Source organism: Bos javanicus, chromosome 11, assembly GCF_032452875.1.
Source record: "Bos javanicus breed banteng chromosome 11, ARS-OSU_banteng_1.0, whole genome shotgun sequence".
Lineage (NCBI taxonomy): Eukaryota > Metazoa > Chordata > Mammalia > Artiodactyla > Bovidae > Bos > Bos javanicus.
The window spans coordinates 4,887,308-4,905,773 of NC_083878.1; the positions used below are offsets into that span (position 1 = coordinate 4,887,308).

The 18,466-nt window shown below is 48.3% G+C and overlaps 1 protein-coding gene across 6 annotated transcripts in view; it reads right to left on the reverse strand.

Annotated features, from left to right (window-relative positions):
* Positions 1-18,466, reverse strand: part of AFF3 (ALF transcription elongation factor 3) — a 635,458-nt gene that overhangs the window by 46,021 nt on the left and 570,971 nt on the right. For all 6 annotated transcript variants that reach the window (XM_061431670.1, XM_061431669.1, XM_061431668.1 and 3 more), the window contains 2 exons: positions 12,528-12,714; positions 4,035-5,138 (listed from right to left, as the gene is read on the reverse strand). In XM_061431670.1, coding sequence (XP_061287654.1) covers positions 4,035-5,138; positions 12,528-12,714 — 1,291 coding nt within the window. The remainder of the gene's footprint in view (positions 1-4,034; positions 5,139-12,527; positions 12,715-18,466) is intronic.

The window sequence follows — 18,466 nt, forward strand, 5'->3', positions numbered from 1 at the left end:
GTCCATGGATAGTAAAATTACTTAAATATAGATTATGAATTATACATGTCTCTGTTTTTGCACATCTCTATTGACATATGCCTGTATAGCTCTATGTATTTCCAATCTCTATACGTTTATCAATTTGTATCTCTGAAACACATCTCTCTCTTTCTTTATATCAGCCTGTCCATTTATCCATCAATCTCCAGATGACTGATTGACTTACTCATTAATCAATTAATCACCTGGGAGATTGATGGATAAATGCATCTGACAAGTAATGAGGAGGGCAGGATATGCAGAGGAAAACAGAAGGAAAAGAGGGGCAGGTGTGTAGCGAGCTAACCTGTATTACTAAATTATATCATTTAATCCCAACAACATCCCTGTAAAGATGTCACCAGTTTACAAATGAAGAAACTGAAGTACACAGAAGGGAAGGTCACCTGATTGAGGTCACCTAGGAGGTCAGGGCTGACTGCATGATTTGTGGGGTTCAGCGCAAAATGAAAAGGCTACGCCCCATGTTCAAAAAGCTGGAGAAGATGCTTGATGTCAGTCTTGATGATGATTTTCAAAAGCAAAAGCAACAAAAGCAAAAATAAACAAGTGGGACTATGTTAAATGAAAAAGCTTCTGCAAAGCAAAGTGAAAGTCGCTTAGTTGCATCTGACTCTTTGTGACCCCATGGACTATAAAGTCCACGGAATTCTCCAGGCCAGAATACTGGAGTGGGTAGCCATTCCCTTCTCCAGGGAATATTCTCAACCCAGGGATCAAATCCAAGTCTTCGGCACTGCAGGCAGATTCTTTACCAGCTGAGCCACCAGGGAAGCCTGCACAGCAAAGGAAACCATCAATAAAATGAAACGGCAATCTACTGAATGTAAGAAAATATTTTCAAATAATATATCCAAAAAGGGGTTAATATTCAAAACACATAAAGAACACTTGCAATTCAACAACAAAGAAACACAAAAAAAATCTGATTGAAAAACAGGCGGAGGATTTGATTAAATATTTTTTCTAAAGAAGACATACAGATGGTCAACAGGCACATGAAAAGATGCTCAGCATCACTAATCATCATGGAAATGCAAATCAAAACCACAATGAGATACCACCTCACACCTCTCAGAATGGCTGTCATCAAAAAGACTAGAAATAATACACGTGTGAGGATGTGGAGAAAAAATCTCACTTCTGGGTATTTATCCAAAGAAAACTGAAAGACTGATTTCAAAAGACCCCCACCTTCACTGCAGCGTTATTTACAAAAGCCAAGACAAGGAAACAGCGTAAATGGCTATGGATAGATAAGGACATTGTGGCATATGTATGTATACAACGGAAGAAGGGAGTCTTGCCGTTTGCAACAACACAGAATGACCTGGAGGGCACTGTGCTAAGTGAAATGAGTGGGGTGTGTGTGTGTTAGTCACTCAGTCTTGTCCGATTCTTTGTGATGACAAAGATGACAAAGACCTTAGGATCTCACTTAAATGTGGAATCTGAAAACCAAAACCAAACCACTCTGGGGTGGAGAGCGGGGTACAAAATGAAGGGGCGAAGCAAATAAAAAAGTACAAGTCTCCAGTTATAAAATGAGTAAGTCATGTGGATGTAGTGCAATACTAATAAGCAGCCTGGTGAGTATGGCTCATAATACCGTGGCACACATTTGAAAGTAGCTCCACTCCAGTACTCTTGCCTGGAAAATCCCATGGACGGAGGAGCCTGGTAGGCTGCAGACCATGGGGTCTCGAAGAGTCGGACACGACTGAGCGACTTCACTTTCACTTTTCCCTTTCATGCATTGGAGAAGGAAATGGCAACCCACTCCAGTGTTCTTGCCTGGAGAATCCCAGGGACGGGGGAGCCTGGTGGGCCGCTGTCTATGGGGTCGCACAGAGTTGGACACGACTGAAGCGACTTAGCAGCAGCAGCAGGAGATCTTGAAAGTTCTCACCAGGAGAAAAAGAAATTTGTAACTAAGTATAGTGATGGATGATAGCTGGACTGATTGTGGTCATCATTTTGCAACACATGTAAACCAATATTGAATCATTATATTGTATAACTGAAAATAATATAATGTTATGTCAATTATACCTCAAAAAAAAAAAATAAGCGGTAAAAGGGTAACATTATAAAGTACTGAAGTCAGGAACATTTTCCTGTCTTGAAACTGGTCTCTTAACCTGTCAGAGAAGTGTGTTTATTTGCTGCTTTACATTGTGCTCCTGGAAGCATGGGGATGCTTGGCACGCGCTGACTCTCCCGAATGCCAGGAGTGCCAGCCTGAGATTGGGTGCGCCCATGCAGCCCAGCAAATGGTCTCTGCCACCTGCCAGCTGTGGGTCGTGGGGTGAGGAAGTGCAGCCAGGCACCACCCCTTCCCCAAGGCCAACTGGCAGTCTCTCCTGGGGGACCCCTCAGTACCTGGATTGAGGGCAGGGAGGTGCTGATCCTGACCCCAACCCTCACTATGCCTGTGCCTTGGTCCCTGGATGGGGCTGCAGAAAGGGGAGGCTGCTCCCGCCAGGAATGCAAAGGGGCCACAGGGCAGGCAGAACCCATCCTGGGGAAATGGGTAGGGGTGGGACCAGGCATGTTCTGTTGTCCCATCACCTTCTCTTGCAAAAGACGGATTCAAAGATAAAAGGGAGAATTCCAAGATGGCAACCACAGGCATTAAATTCTGAGCATGGAGTCTTCTGAGCGGGGGCCGTGAGGCAAAAGTACTACACAAATCTCCAGCTGGTTTATTGTTGGGAGACCCTACAGCCAGAGAACTGACTTCATTCCCAGCTCTGTCCTTTCTCACCTATATGACCCTAGGGCAAGTCACTTTAGGCTCTGTGAGCCTCAGTTTCCTCATCTGTAAAAGGGGCATGACAAGAATATTTGCCTCAAAAGTTGTAAGGATTTTATAAATGATTTAGCATCCCTTGTGGGGACATACACATGAGTTAACAGTTGTGAATGATTTTGTCCCAAATTGGGGCCATCCATTATGACTATAATCTTTGGTTTGTTACCCACTGAGTTTTTCGCTGTGGTCCTAGTCACTTTTGAAGATGTAGTAACAGGAGGGGGTAAAGATTCTCAGAACTGGTTTTAAATTATGATTAAGTGATTCTTGTGCTCAAAAATTCTTCAAAAACATCTGAATGGCCAAGTGTTTGGGTCTACTTCTAGACCCTCGTCCAGCTCTCCCTGCACTTAAGTCCCTGCCTGCCTCACTCTGTTCAATCCCTCTCTGTTCAGCTGACTTCCTAGCTTTGGCAGCGAATCCTCTGATTACTCAAAAGTCCCTCCTGCTTAGGGCCCTGTTCCCAGCTCGTCTCTACCACAAAGTCCTTCTGCTCAATACCATGGGGAGCACCAACCTGTGGCTCCCTAGTCACAGCCTTACTCAACTCATGAGGCAGCTGACTTCTTAAGTCAATGAATGACCCCACCTCTTCCAGCAAAGAATGGGGTTCACCTGTGTTTAGTTTTCCTCACTGGTCCAGCTTCTAGCTCATTCCCTGAAGACATTCAGTGAAGATTTCCCAATTGCCTACTTCCACATGCAGTGGGACAGGCCTTAATTATCTATCACATGGGAATAATAGCTGGTCTTCCCACAATGGGCGGTTCTAAGGATGTTGAGTTGAGTTAATATGTGTCAAGTACTTATACTGGGCTTCCCTGGTGGCTTAGATGGTAAAGAATCTGCCTGCAATGCAGGAGACAAGGGTTTGATCCCGGGTTGGGAAGATGCCCTGGAGAAGGGCATGGCAACTCACTCCAGTATTCTTGCCTGGAGAATCGCATGGACAGAGGAGCCTGGCAGGCTGCAGTCCATAGCGTTGCAGAATGTCAGACTTAGTGACTAAAGCGACTTAGCAGGCTCCTATGCGCTTATGTAAAGTGCTCTATGAACGTTTGCTGAAGAAGGACACATAAACCCCTGCTCCTGGAACATTTCAGACCAGTGGACCTGCCCACAAGTTTGGGGCCCTCCCTCCCACTGTGCCTTTAGCCCCTCAGGTTTCCAGGCCTACCTTGCGTTTCCTCTTGGATTTTGGCAAGGTCTTTTCCACCGGCGCCTCGGATGCGTGGCTCGGGGGCGCGCTCTCAGAGTCCTTGGCTGCGGGAGCACTCAAGACCCCCGGCTCCTGGGGCAGGTGTTCCGGGATCCTGGACAGAAGTGTCAAGTCAATTTTGACCCAGAGTGACCGGACCTCGTCACTGTCCTTCAACGGGGAGAGAAGCTCGTTGCGGCCGAAGGGGACCAGTGTGTAGAACTGCTCCTCCAGCTCCTTGGCAATGTCGCTGGTGGTCCTGGCGTTGATGGAGCCCACGGGAGCGCGCGGGCCGCCGCCGCTGATGCTGGTGGGAGCCTCCTTCAGCCTTGGGTCGTTCCCGGAGGCAGCGGCAGCGGCGGCGGCGGCGGCCACGGCCTTGGACAGAGGGTAGTCCTCCTGCTCCGACTCCAGGTCCGAGTCCGAGGAGGAGGAGGAAGAGGACGACTCCGTCTCGATGAACTCCTTGGACTTGGGGACGATCCGGCTCAGCCCCCGAGTGCGGCGCTTCTCGCAGGTCACGGCCGAGCGCAGCTCCTTGCGGTGGTTGGTCCTGCTGTTGCCGCAAGGCCGGGGCTTGGGGGGCTCCGGGGGAACCCCCGTGCTCGCCCCCAGCGCCTCGGCAGCTACGGGCTCCTCCGGCCGGTGGCCGCTGTCGCCGGCCGAGGTCCTCTCGGTGCGCCGGGTGGGCTTCTTGCCCGCGGACCTCCGGGCAGGTGCGGGCGCGCTCTCGGCGGGCGCACCAGGCACCGCGGGCGGCGGGGCGGCGGCGGCGGTCACGGCCACGGCCACGGCCGCGGGCGGGGACTTCTGCTTCACCCCTTTGCTCCCGGGGGCCTTGTTCGCGGTCCTGGGCCTCTGCTCCTCCTTGCAGGCGCTCTTGATGTCCTTGTCTCTCAGGCCGGGCGGGCAGACGTCGGGGAGCTTCCCGCAGTCCTGCGTGTCCTCCTTCACTGGGGTGTAGTACTGACTGCTCTCCGGCCCGTGGTGGCTTTCATTTTGGATCAGGACAGGGGGCTTGTGGTGATTCACTTTGTTTAGCCATTTATCCAGCTGCCACTTGTTAGAGGACGCTGGTTCCGCCTAAAAGCAGAAAACCGGCAACAAACAAAACATTGTTTAGGACAGACTCACTTAGATGCGCCTGGCTGTTTTTCTCTGGACTTGCTGCTCCTCTAGGCATGTGAGCAGAAACCTGATGGGCTGGAAACTCAAGGAACATGGAAGCCGTAGGTATGTGTAGCATCAACAGGCACACAGGGTGGCCACCCACAGGGCTTCCCAGGTGGCTCAAAGGGTAAAGAACCTACCTGCCAGTGCAGGAGACCCGGGTTCGATCCCTGGATTGGGAAGATCCCCTGGAGAAGGGAATGGCTACCCACTCCAGTATTCTTGCCTGGAGAACTCCATGGACAGAGGAGCCTGGCAGGCTGCAGTCCACAGGGTCGTAAAGAGATGGACATGACTGAGCGACTGACACTTTCCTGGTCCCCCACACTGAAATGCCAGTGCAGCAGTTTGAGAAATGAGAGGACCCCCCTATTCCTCATTAGGACCCATTTCCAGCACTTTTGAGTGTTATACAGTGTATATTTTTTGTATTTATACAGACATGCATAAACTTCAGAGCCCATGAAAGTTAACTGGGGTGTAGTTAGGAGACCTTGGGTGTTGAAGCACACATTTTTTTGGTGAGACTTGTAATTCGGGGAGAAATTCGAAAAGGGGGCTGAGTGGACCCTGCTGGACTTGGTTCGTCCATCCTCAACCCGCTTCCATCACACTTTGCCCGAATTGTTTCAGACAAGGAGGTGACAATGAAAACCTCTTCTGTAAACAGTTTTGCTAAATTAGAGCAAATCCTGGGCATTCCAGGTGTTAAACTCTGACCCACAGATTGGCTCTGGGGGAGAGGCGAGGCCAGTGAATGCCCTGTAACAGAAGGTCAAAGGTCATGTAGACACATTTTGGGGAGAGAATAGTTTGCATAGTTTACATTTACCTCTCTAGGGATCTATGTCTTATTGAAAGGTTAAGAACCGATTCTCTTACGGGGAGTAAATGTTGTTGATTTCTAATAAAAGTCCATTTATCCAGCCTCTCTGATTATTAGTAGAAAAGAGGTAAATTGATAAGTACAGAACTTTGTTGTTGCTGTACAGTTGCGAAGTCATGTTTGACTTTTTGGCAACCCCATGGACTGTAGCTGGCCAGGCTCCTCTGTCCATGGGATTTCCCAAGCCAAGAATACCACAGTGGGTTGCCATTTCCTTCTCCAGGGGATTCTCCTGACCCAGGGATTGAACCCACGTCTCCTGTACTGCAGGTGGATTCTTGACCGCTGAGCTACCACGGAAGCCCCATAGAACTTTAGCTAGAATGTTTTTAATTTGTGAGATGGGGGAGAATTTTGGCATGATTAAGGTGATGTATGTTTCCTTCCCTATGTCCTCCACTTTATAAATTCATGGCTTCTGATGATTGGGTGAGTTGGGGGTGGGGTGGGGTGGGGTGGGGGAACTAGATACCACCCAGAATAAAGAAGAATGGCTTAGCTTTGCATTTCGTATTGGTTTGTTAAAGCCTAGAGCAAGTCAGGCTCCCTTGCAGGAGAAAAACACTGTTCTTTAAGATCATAATTTCTGAATGCTTGCTTTCAAGTGTCAAGATTTGGTTTTCAACAAAGAGATTGGTGTTAAGAGGAGAACTTGGGGCACTGCCTCATGCAGAAAGGATCCTGCGGCAGGGCAGTGAGGCGCGAGGAGGGCAGGCAGTGCTCTAGACCCAGGGGTCCTGGCTGAGTCTGGGGCACGGCTCAGGGAGACGGAAAGCCTTTAGAGGGCCACAGGGCCTGGGGCCACAGAGTGTGGACGTGAGCACTGCAGCTGCGGCAGGGGCTGCGGACAGTCTGCTGGCTCCCTCCAAGCAGACGAGACCAACTGCACTTCAAGGAACCGCAGCGCAGGGTGTCGAGGGACTGGGAGCGACAAGTGACCGTAAGCAGAAAATGACCCTGCAGCACATCAGTGATCACTCCACTGATTAAATCCTCCCTTTGCTGTGAAGGCGCCCTCCGGGAAATCTTAATGGGAGTCTCCTTGTGAGGCATTTCAGCACGGGGATCCCAGGCCCTGCTCCTGGGGCCATGAGGATCGAGGAGCATCCCCATGGGGTACAAGTGTGGAAGGGGACTCTCTCGTGACCCTGATGGGGAGCCTGGGCTCTGACTTGATGTTCTGCTTTTCTTGTTTTTATGCCACCCATAGGCCAGGACTCCTGAACAAGAGGCAAAAAACCAAAATGATAAAATCTTGTTTCACGCCTCTGAGTTTTATTTTGTAAATTCTGACCTCGCTTCAATGTGGCACCTGCAGAGACAGGGAACAATGGAGCCTGCAGAGCCCACCTGACCTGGTCCATCCTGCGACAGTGAAGTGATGGAGGAAGCAGGGTGGCAGGACATAGAATGGCTTCTTTGCTGAGGGGGAGCTCTCGCCTGCCCTGAGGGGAGCTCAGTGTGACGAAAGGCTACTTTAATTAAAAAATTATTTATTTATCCATTTTGGCTGCACCGGGTCTCAGCTGCAGCACTCGGGAGCTTCAATTTTTGTTGCGGCACGTGGGATCTTCAGCTGGGGCAGGGATCTAGTTCCATGACCAGGGATTGAACCCGGGCTCCCTGCTTTGGGAGCTTGGAATCTTAGCCACTGGACCACCAGGGAAGTCCCCTGAAGGCTAACTGGCGGCAAACACATTTATGGCTTTGAGGTTGTCTCCTCCCCAGCCCCGTTTCTCTCTGACCCCAGGCTGGGTCAGTGACTTCTGTGCCTCAGCTTCCCCAGATAAACGGGGCCCAGTAATGTGAGTGAATGCTGAAGGCGCCTTGCAGAAGGGGGCACACACTGGACCAGGTGGACACATTTATGGCAGCATCCGCCACTTACCGCCCCCTACCCCCTGGTCATCCTCGTCCCCGCTGTCGTGAGCCTTCCACACCTCACATCTCTTACATGTGAGGACACAGATACCTGCCTGGAGCCAAAACACTGCGACTCACAGGGAAACTCCCACTAAACCTCCCCTGGGGGAGTCTTCACAGCGAGGGGAGGATGTAATCAATGGAGTAAGGGCCCGCTGCCCCATGTGCCGCAGAGTCATTTTTTCTGCTCTTCACAGCCAAAGAAATCAGGACCATTTTCAGTACACTGCTAAATTATGTTCCCTTTCTCAAGGATCTACAATGACCTCCTCTTGCCTCTCGAACAAAATCCAAACTCCTCAGGCAGCCATCATCTTACAGGCATCTTTCCTTGCTGGAATACCCACAGTGTACTCCCACATCACATGTATCATCTACTTTAATCCATAGATAAGAGATACTATCAGCCTTAGTTTTTAGATGAGGCTCAGCGAAGTTAAGTAACATGTCCAAAGCTGCAGAGCTACAGGCACCAGCAAGACTAAACCCAGGCTTGTCACAGTTGAGAGATCAGATTCCCTTAAGCTCCCATTACTCTCTGGGGAAGCCTCATGAAAAGGGGACCTTGTTTCAGTTGAGAAATGTCAGGTCTTCAAATGATAGAATTTGATCTGACTTTTGGAGAAGACACCACTAACTCTCCAGATAATACCTGTTGCCTTCCATTATCCTTAATGGCATCATCTTTTGATATCCATGTCTGTTTCATGTATATGAATCTTGTGTCTTCAACAAAGCCAAACACTGCTTTCCGGCAGAGGCCAGGTTTCTGCTGCTTTGTATCCCTCGCAGGACCGTAATAGGTTAGAGGGGCAACTTGCTATGACCCTGTTGCTACTAATGACTCACGATGAGCTGCCTCTCCCTGTTTGTCACTTACTCCTCAGAAAAACCTCACAGATTAGACAGTGGGAGATTATCTGCCATTTTGGAGATAAAACTGTGGCCAAGGAAGCTTAAACAGCCAAGAATTAGGTGGCAGGGGAGGAGGGCAGACTTGGGGCTCGGAGCTCCTTGCCTGGCAGGCTGCTGCCTCTGGTCTGAGCCATCCACTGGGCTTCCGCCCAGCGCTTTTGCTTGTTTGCTGGCTTGCAGTGTGCATTTCCAGCCAGGACTCTCCTCTCTGATCAATCTTCCCTCTGATTCATGCACAAGCCCTCCAGGGTATACTCTAGTCTCTATTTCATCTATAACCTTCAGGGCACCCACTGCCACATACCCCATAGATGCCTAATGAAGGAGAAGCTTGTTGAATCCATGAATAACTTGTATTTTTGAAGATTTTCAAGAATGATCTAGGGCAGCATTTTCCAAAATGTGCTTTTAGCCCATGAAGAAAGCCTACCATGGTTGGACATATTTGGGAAACACCACAATGGAGAACGCTGTTTACATGAGTGATGTTGAGGGCTGAGTGACGCCCTGCAGTAAAGAAACGGGTGAAACCCACTTTATCCTGGCTCTTCTCAAAATCCTGTGACCAGAGACTGCCCTGGGGACCCAGTGGATATGACTCTGTGCTCCCAATGCAGGGGGACCAGGTTTGATCCCTGGTCAGAGAAGTAGGTCTGACCTGCTGCAACTAAGAGCTCCCAGGCCACAGCTAAAGATCCCACGTGCAGTCAAATAAAGTCCGGTGACCAGGCTCTTTCTTGTTCACACAGCAAGTTGTCCCTTTACTTGGAACACTGGTCTAAGGAGCTCTGTGTGCTGCTGTAAATGTGCTAATGGAGGGCCAAAACGAAACCCCTACCCCCTCCTGGTCAAGCTCCCTGGTCAAGCTCTGGTATGAAAGGATGTCCCAGACCAAGAAAGAAGAAAGAACTCAAATGAAAAAAATTAGTCTGATGACAAGCAAGCAAACCTCAGGCCACAGAGACTGAATCCAGTGTCTCTTCCATGCCCACTTGCAGACTAGGGGTTATATTCCATGGTGATGCATGTGAGAGGCAGTGGCTTTCTACAACCAGGGCCAGAAACACAGCTTGGATGAGACTCAGGAGAGCCAAGCAGGTGCCCAGTGCTGGCACGTTGAGGGGCAGGGTGCAGGATGCAGGTGTCTTGGGACATCATGAGGATCTCCTGCTCTCATATTAGGACATTTCTGAAAGGGGAAAGGAGGGCCAGATACGTTTTGCTGCAAAGCAGCAGAAACAGGTCTTTGCGGTGGAATGGGAGGCGTGTGGCTATGAAGAGCTGGGTGGTCCTGTGGGGGACAGGGAAACGGGTCTCACTGCTCTCTGTCAGGGGACCTGGGCCAGCTCAGGGCAGAGGAGAGCAGGGCTGCCATAGAGTTGGCCCTTAATGCTTCCTTCCCTCTTTTTAATGTTCATTCTGCAAACTCATTGTAATTCTTTTTTTTTTTTTGATAAAATCTTTGGCCATGCCACATGGCTTGTGGGATCTTAGTTCCCCAATGAGACACCAAACCCACAATGTTCTTGGCAGTGAAAGCACGGAGTCCTAACCACTGGACCGCCAGGGAATTCCCTCTTTGTATTTCTGAAGGGTGTGTGTCTGTAGTCGTCTTGGGAAAAAATGTTAAAAAAAAAAAAAGCCCCAAACCCCTTACTTTTATTTCAAGGAGTACATTCCTTTCCAGCAGAGAGAAGTCACATGCTCTGTGGCTACACCTGTCACTTCTGCACTCCCTCTGCAAGGAGAAGCCAGAAGTCGAAACCTACCCGTGCCTCAGGCAACTTAAACTCTAAGGCCTGTGTTAGCAGCTTCCCCTCCTCCTCCTTCTCCTCCTCCTCGGCTGGGGGCTCTGATAGCTGCCGGAAGAAACGTCAAGTGCTTCCTTTCATCATCAAGGAGTTCAGGTCTTTGTAATTATTTCAGTGACATTTAGAGGGAGTCTGCTCAAAGCCCGTTATAACCGTGCTTCTCTGAGGCTGGTTTCAGCCTCATTTAGAAACTCCAGGAGTCACATTTCAACATGCAAATAATATTCAACATTCCTGAATTTAACCTTCAAAGTCACAAAGAGCCGGGGATGGGGGCTCTCATTCACAGACCCTGAGGCTTTTAATCCACCACCACTGTCCCCCCTCGGCCCTTTTAATGTCCCTGGAACCCAGTTTTTTCTACTACATATTCTGGAGGTTTTCAACAAATTAGATCACAAAGCTGGCTCTGAAGAAGCTTAGTTAATGCCTCTGTTTTGTTTTGTTTTGTTTTTTGCTTGTTTGTTTCAAATTATTCTCATTAGAATATCAAGTCTGTGAAGACAGGAATCTTCTTTGTCAGATCATTGCTGTCTCCCAGGGCCAAGCGTATCTGTGGCAGAAACTCAATAATATTTGTTGAAAAACCATAAATGAACAGATGAATGAATGAAATAATGGAGAAGGAATAATTTAGCTTCTGGGGAAAGTCAGGGTTATAGCAACAGATAGCTTTTATAGGTTAATGTTGCTAAGGGCCTTCCCCTTACTTATACAGGGAGATAGACAGATAGACAGATCAAGAGAGATGGAGGGAAAGAGAGACATAGGCACACAAACTGGAAATGTGAGGCTGGTTGGCCCTTAAAGGTGCTCTCCTCTCAGCACCAAGGTTTGGACATGTGGGTTTGGTTCATTTTAGAGCTTATTTAGAAATTAGGGCCCCAAAGTGGTACAGAGGATTGCAGGCAAAAAAAAAAAAAAAAAAAAAACAAACCTATGACCCTCAGTAACATGAAATGTCTATACACTTAAGAAGAAGCCTATGTTGTTCCTTCTTTAGAAATCAAAGTCTACCCTTACCAATCCAGAAACTGGACAAATGTGTTCTCAGTCCTCTCTCAAGGATCCATGCTCTGAGTTACTATTTAATTTTCCCCTTTAAAGTAGAAATAGCAATGGGTTTTATCGGGACCATATCATGTTTTTATATGAGGCACCTAAATCTTCCACATAGATACTCATCATACCTATAAAAGCTTTCATTATTATTTTCAGGTTCATGCTAATTTTTCTCTGTATATTTTCACAAAGAAAACACAGTTAAAAAGGTTTTATTTATACTTATAGCCCGTGTTCTTCTAATCTGTGACAAACTGCAAAAAGGTAAGATTCTAGCCATGTCTAATACACAAAACTCCTTTCTCCATGATTTACAGGGGCTCACACTTCAGGTTGGAGCTCCCCTATCTGCTTATTGCCTCGCTGACCCCAATCGTCAGGTTATTTCCAGTCAGTGATGTTTACAGCATGTTTGGAAAGTTCTGGAAGTCAAGATAGAGATTTTGGACTGTAAGAGATGAAGTTTCTAGATCTCAAAGGAAGCTCTCTAGCTAGGAGCACTTTGAGGAGGAGGTTGGGGGAAATGAGCCCAAATCAATCCTGGCAGGCTGCCTGGGAGCGGTGGCCTATACGGGTCACAGCAGCTTGCAGGCCATGGAGAGTGGGGGAGTGGGAGGTGTGAGAACCACACTGGGAGGAGGACTGACTGTGCTCCCCAGGGGAGAAGCAGGCAGGGGAGGCCCCTGGAGGCCCGCAGGTACTCACCTCGGGACTGGAGTAGTGGGGAGGCTTGCTGCCCTCGCTCTCGCTGGAACTGCTCTCTGTCTCCGAGTCGGACCCCGAGCTGCTCTCCGAGTCGCTGGAGGAGCTGCTCCCACTGCTGCTGCTGCCGCTGCTGCTGCCCTTGCTCGAGGGTGCGGAGGCCCTGCAGTCGGCCGGCTGGAGTCCGGCACTGCCCACCCGCGAGGAAAGAGAGGGAAGGGAAGCCGAGTGAGCAAACACGGAAGCGCCGCTGAGCGGGCTGGCGGGCACCGGAGGCGCGCAGCCAGCACATCTGCCAGCCGTCACCTGGATGGAGCTGGCAGACCCACCAGCAAGGTCACAGCAGCCTCCTGGTTAAGACAATGGGGCACAGAAATTAAACTGGGAGCGAAGGCTGCTGCCCCCTGGCCATCGGGCACCGGCTGGTGTGACTGGTCTGTGTGACCATTTCAGAAAAGGAGGTGACGTCGCTGCAGGAGGACTGTCCCTGTTTTGCTGCTGTTTCTGGGAATGGCTTTTCAAATGCATCCCCAATTCCAATCATTGACCAAAAAAGCCAGGAAATCCAAAATGCTTGAAATATTTTGCAAAGAACGAAAAGGTCTGTTTGCTTTATTTTAGGAAGTGGGCTGTGAGGAAGGGCACAGTGTCCTGCTCTGTGCTTGCATGTCCTTCTGGAAGGTTCCAGACACAGAGGGACCGACCAAGTTGTCTGGCTTCCTACCTCTCCCCACCCATAGCGTCCAGTGCTGTCGTCTTTACAGGACCTGGGTTGCTGTCTAAACAGTACTTTTCCTTTGAGCCTTTTATTAGAGAACTGGAGATCCCTCAGTCACACAGTTTTTATTTATTCTGACTTTAAAATTCAACTCCAGTGCAGTGGCATACAGCAATACCATTTCAAATTATACTCGATGTTCATATCCACGCTGAAATCTGCCAGGAAGTTCTATACTCAAATTAGAAACTCAAAGAGAACAGCAAACATGGATACTCCTCCTGGCAATTAATTAACCACAAAAATGCAAATAACATGCATCCACCCAAACAGTGAGCCATAGAAGTTCTGGTACTCACAAAATAGCCAACATCTTCAGTGTCCGTTATTAATTGCATTGAGACACACCTGACTCTGTCCTTTTTGAGGTCAAACTCTAAACCCAGAAAATGCAGTGACTACATTTTTAATGTTAAGTCAGCACATATCGGCTTGCTTTTCCCTCTTGTGACCACCATTTCAACAGGACTGCATGCAAGTGAGCTTGTCAGTTTATGGTCTCAAGCGCAAAAGCAGCCAGGGCAAGGTAAAGGACCCTTCCCACCTGCCCCTTAGATCTTTGACAAATGCTTTGCCGGGGGACAGATTCCCATTAATCCTCAGTGTAGGGGCCGGGGGAGGGGGCGAAAATGCTTTGGGATCTTGCTTTTCAGAAGAATGATAAGACAAGAAATGATCTTGCCGGATGGACCTACAAATCAAAGCACTGTTTTGAATTGCAGGTTTAAGGAAAAGCGGAGTTTGAGCATAACCTTCCCCAGTGGTTTTTATTTCTTCTGCCAGTGTCACGGTCTGTACCCAAACAGTCCGACAAAATTCTTCACCGTCAGGCAGCATCTGCAGCTCGACACCTTGCCTGAGTGAAAATGATTCCTTTCCCAGCCTGCTGTTTGTTCCGGGGTTGAGTGAGGACTCCTGGATCTTTAGACAGAGGCTGGGAAGGGGTGGTTAGCGATCTAAGAGTTATAATATTTTTTTCTTCCCTTATGAACTAAAATCCACTTTTCCTAGGGGCCGAGTCAAAGTGACCATTGTCAATGGAATCATAAAGAAAAGGCTCCACTATCAATAGAATCATGAAGAAAAGGCTGTTAGATCCTGAACTGAACATGAACGTTTGGGATCCATGTTAACGGTTTGTCAGCAGGTCCCCAAAACACTGGGGAAAAACCACAAAAAGACAAAAACCTTCCCCAACCCAAACCAACACAAACCCAAACCTAAAAACTCCCCAAAGCCAAAGAACACACGTTGGAGGAAAGAGATCTGTCTGCCTGCCACACTCTGGAATGACATCTGCTGAAGTCCAGGAAATTAAGAGAAATAAAGAGCATTTTGATTGGTTTTATATGATGGTCAAAGACTTTGATCACCAAGCGGTACATTCTCTGGCTTTCATCCCCACAACAAAGGCTGCGTGAGGCTGGTGCTGGGTGCACCTGGTTGCTCTGTCTGCAGCAGAGGCAGCAACGTGTGTGCAGTTCCCTGGGGCCTGCACCACAAGCTGACTGTCTTTTGAAGAGCGGCCCTTTAATTTCTGGGAAAATGTCCATTAAACAGTTACTGTGCCGCCTTTCTTTTATGACCGCTGTCCTGTCGTAATGAGACCCACTAGCCCAGGGAGACAGAGTCTCTGATCTGAATCAGATTGGCAGAAAAGCCTTAAGAGTTTTATGTTTTCCTTCCTTATATTAGTAAATTCACTTAAAATGACAGTTTTACTGGCATAACTATTATTTGCTTTTGAAACAGTTGGGAGAGCCAAGAATTTTAGGTTTTCTTCCTGCCTTGCTTTGAAGGGCTGTGAGGCTCTTGTTGCCTCTGGGGTCAGGACGGAATACATCCGTGTTTCCGTGGTCTGGGTAGAGACTGAGTGGCTTTTGATATGACAATCAATATCAAGGATGGAGGCAGGCCTGTCTACAAGGGCTCTGGAGGCTTTGGTTGTTGGATTAACGTAACTGCCCTAACCTCTATAAAACCTGCTCCAGTAACTAGCCTTTTTGGGGGTCACTGGGGAACGCTGGTCATTTCAGACTCAGTGTAGTGACTGTCTTTGCCATGAGTAGAAGCCGCTGTGGCAGCCAGGGTGGCAGAATAAAGAAGCCAGGGATGGTCATCACAGCGGACGAGGACTAAGAGGATGGTGGTGGTTTAGTCACTCAGTCGTGTCCGACTCTCGTGACCCCAAGGACTGTAGCCTGCTAGGCTCTTCTGTCCGTGGGATTCTCCAGGCAAGAATCCTGGAGTGCATTGCCATTTCCTTCTCCAGGGGATCTTCCTGATCCAGGAATCAAACCCAGGTCCCCTGCATTGCAGGCAGATACAAGAGAAGGATGGGCTTGCTTAAACCACAGAAGCTCTTTGGGGTAGTGGAATTAAGACGATGGAAAAAGACATATTGAGCATACCCTCCTGCAAGAAGACTTCAAGCTTTATATATTTAAAACTGCAAACTGCGAATTTTAGTGTGCTGACTAGTTGTCATGTTTCCATACTAAAGACATTAACAATTTTTTCAACTTAAGTTAAAAAGTAACTTTTTCCTGAAATGATAACATGGATTGACTGTCGTGATGACACAGCATTGGGCAGTTTTTAGGGGAGTTCTTGGACCCTATGCCATTTCTGGATCACGGCGCCCTTGAAAACATGTGGACGTGAAGATATTATTGAGATCATGGAATAAAAGCCTTTGTGTCAACAAACTTCGCACAGTGCCTGGAACATAATAGGTGACCACATGTGATTATTTTTTGGGGCTCCAAAATCACTGCAGATGGTGACTGCAGCCATGAAATTAAAAGATGCTTACTACTTGGAAGGAAAGTTATGACCAACCTAGATAGCACATTAAAAAGCAGAGACATTACTTTGCCAACAAAGGTCCATCTAGTCAAGGCTATGGTTTTTCCAGTGGTCATGTATGGATGTGAGAGTTGGACTGTGAAGAAAGCTGAGCACTGAAGAATTGATGCTTTTGAACTGTGGTGTTGGAGAAGACTCTTGAGAGTCCCTTGGAGTGCAGGGAGATCCAACCAGTCCATTCTGAAGGAGATCAGTCCTGGGTGTTCTTTGGAAGGACTGATGCTGAAGCTGAAACTCCAATACTTTGGCCACCTCATGCAAAGAGTTGATTCATTGGAAAAGACCCTGATGCTGGGAGGGATTGGGGGCAGGAGGAGAAGGGGACGACAGAGGATGAGATGGCTGGATGGCATCACCGACTCGACGGACATGAGTTTGGGTTAACTCCGGGAGTTGGCAACGGACAGGGAGGCCTGGCGTGCTGCGATTCATGGGGTCGCAAAGAGTCGGACACGACTGAGCGACTGAACTGAACCGAACTGTGATTACTGAATGAAAAAATAAATAATAAAAATAAGGATTTAACCTTTCAAAAAGGTTACAAACTCATTGGAAAATACCTTGATACTGGGAAAGACTGAGGCAAAGGAGAAGGGGGTGACAGAGGATGAGATGGTTGGATAGCATCACCATCATGGACATGAATTTGAGTAAACTCTGGGAGACAGTGAGGGACAGAAGAGCCTGGCATGCTGCAGTCCATGGGGTCACAAAGAGTCAGACATGACTTAGCAACCAAACAAGAGAAACAATCTCTCTTCTCTATTTAAAAAAAAAAAAAAAGATCACCAAAAACAAGTAAGGGGATTTCAGTCCCTCTCGTACTTTTCCAGTGTTAGTACCTCTCCTTGAAGAGAATGTTTTTAAACGTACTCAAAATTTCATGTGCTATGTAAGGTAAGCCCCGTTCTCCCCTGGATGGTTTATTTCCTTTTGGTATTTTTATTTCAAGAAATGTTTTGCCTGTTTTGTGAGTGGCCGAGACCAAATACCCATTTGGGAGTGTCTTAGCTTTGCTCTAAACAAATTGCTTGCCGTGCCCCTTCCTTTGGCTGCAGCGACTGAATCTGGCCTGGGCCGAGTCTGAGTACCAGTGGTCAGAGAAGAGATCTGGACCCCAGACGCCTAGATCTCACAGCACAGGCCCTCCTGCCAAGTGTACTGTGGGGCCTGGATAAATATCCAAGGTTGTTCATGAGCTTTGAACTAACAAGGAACATGGAGGCTGGCTCTGTGCCTGGCGGGCACTGTGTGGGTCTCTGTGATGCCCAGCGTGCCGTTGAGATGGATTGAAGGATAATAGTTTAGGAGAGGTCCCTCTCCTTCTCACTCAGCACTCTGTATGAACTAACACATGCTTGCTCTCTAAACCATGATCAGTGGCCTGGCGTTGGTCCTCCTTTCCTGACGGTGTCTCTGAGGATACCAACTGATCTAAAACTATAACCACACTGTTGTTCAGTTGCTCCATTGTACCTGACTCTTTTTCGACCCCATGGACTATAGCCTGCCCAGCTCCTCTGTCCTTGGGATTTCCCAGGCAAGAATACTAGAGTGGGTTGTCATTTCCTTCTTCAGGGGAATCTTCCTGACCCAGGGATGGAACCCGGTTCTCCTTCATTGGCAGCTGGTCTCTTTACCGCTGAGCCATCAGGGGAGGCTCCGATAACCACATTAGGAGATGTGACTGTGGAAAAGCTGGCACAGGAGGTTTGCTGATGCTGGAATTATCTCCCAAAATATAAAACTGGCAGGACTGTTGGTCTTGGACTAAAAGTTTTTGTTAGCTCTGATGCTGGGAAAGATTGAAGGCAGGAGGAGAAGGGGATGACAGAGGATGAGGTGGTTGGATGGCATCACCGACTGGATGGATATGAGTTTGAGCAAGCTCTAGGAGCTGGTGAAGGACAGGGAAGCCTGGTGTGCTGCAGTACTTGGGGTCGCAAAGAGAACAACATGACTGAATGACTGAACAGCAACAAAACTCTGTAATACCTCTAGGAACAAGTCTTGCATTAAACATGGCTTTTGAAGCTCTTCATGGTCTGGCCTTAATTAAATTTCTGGCAATTCCTCAATGGGTCCACCCCCAAACCTCAGCTATAATAAATCTCATCACTTTGACAACCTGGGTACATTTGCATATGCTGTTTTCTGTGCAAGAAAGCCCTTTCTCCCTTTCTTCCTCTGGTTACCTAGAACTCACTCTCTAGGAATGAGTTGCAACATCTAAAAGTTCCAGGTTGCCAGCTTCTCCCGCTGGTCCAGGCTATATGAGGAAACGTGAACACCCAGA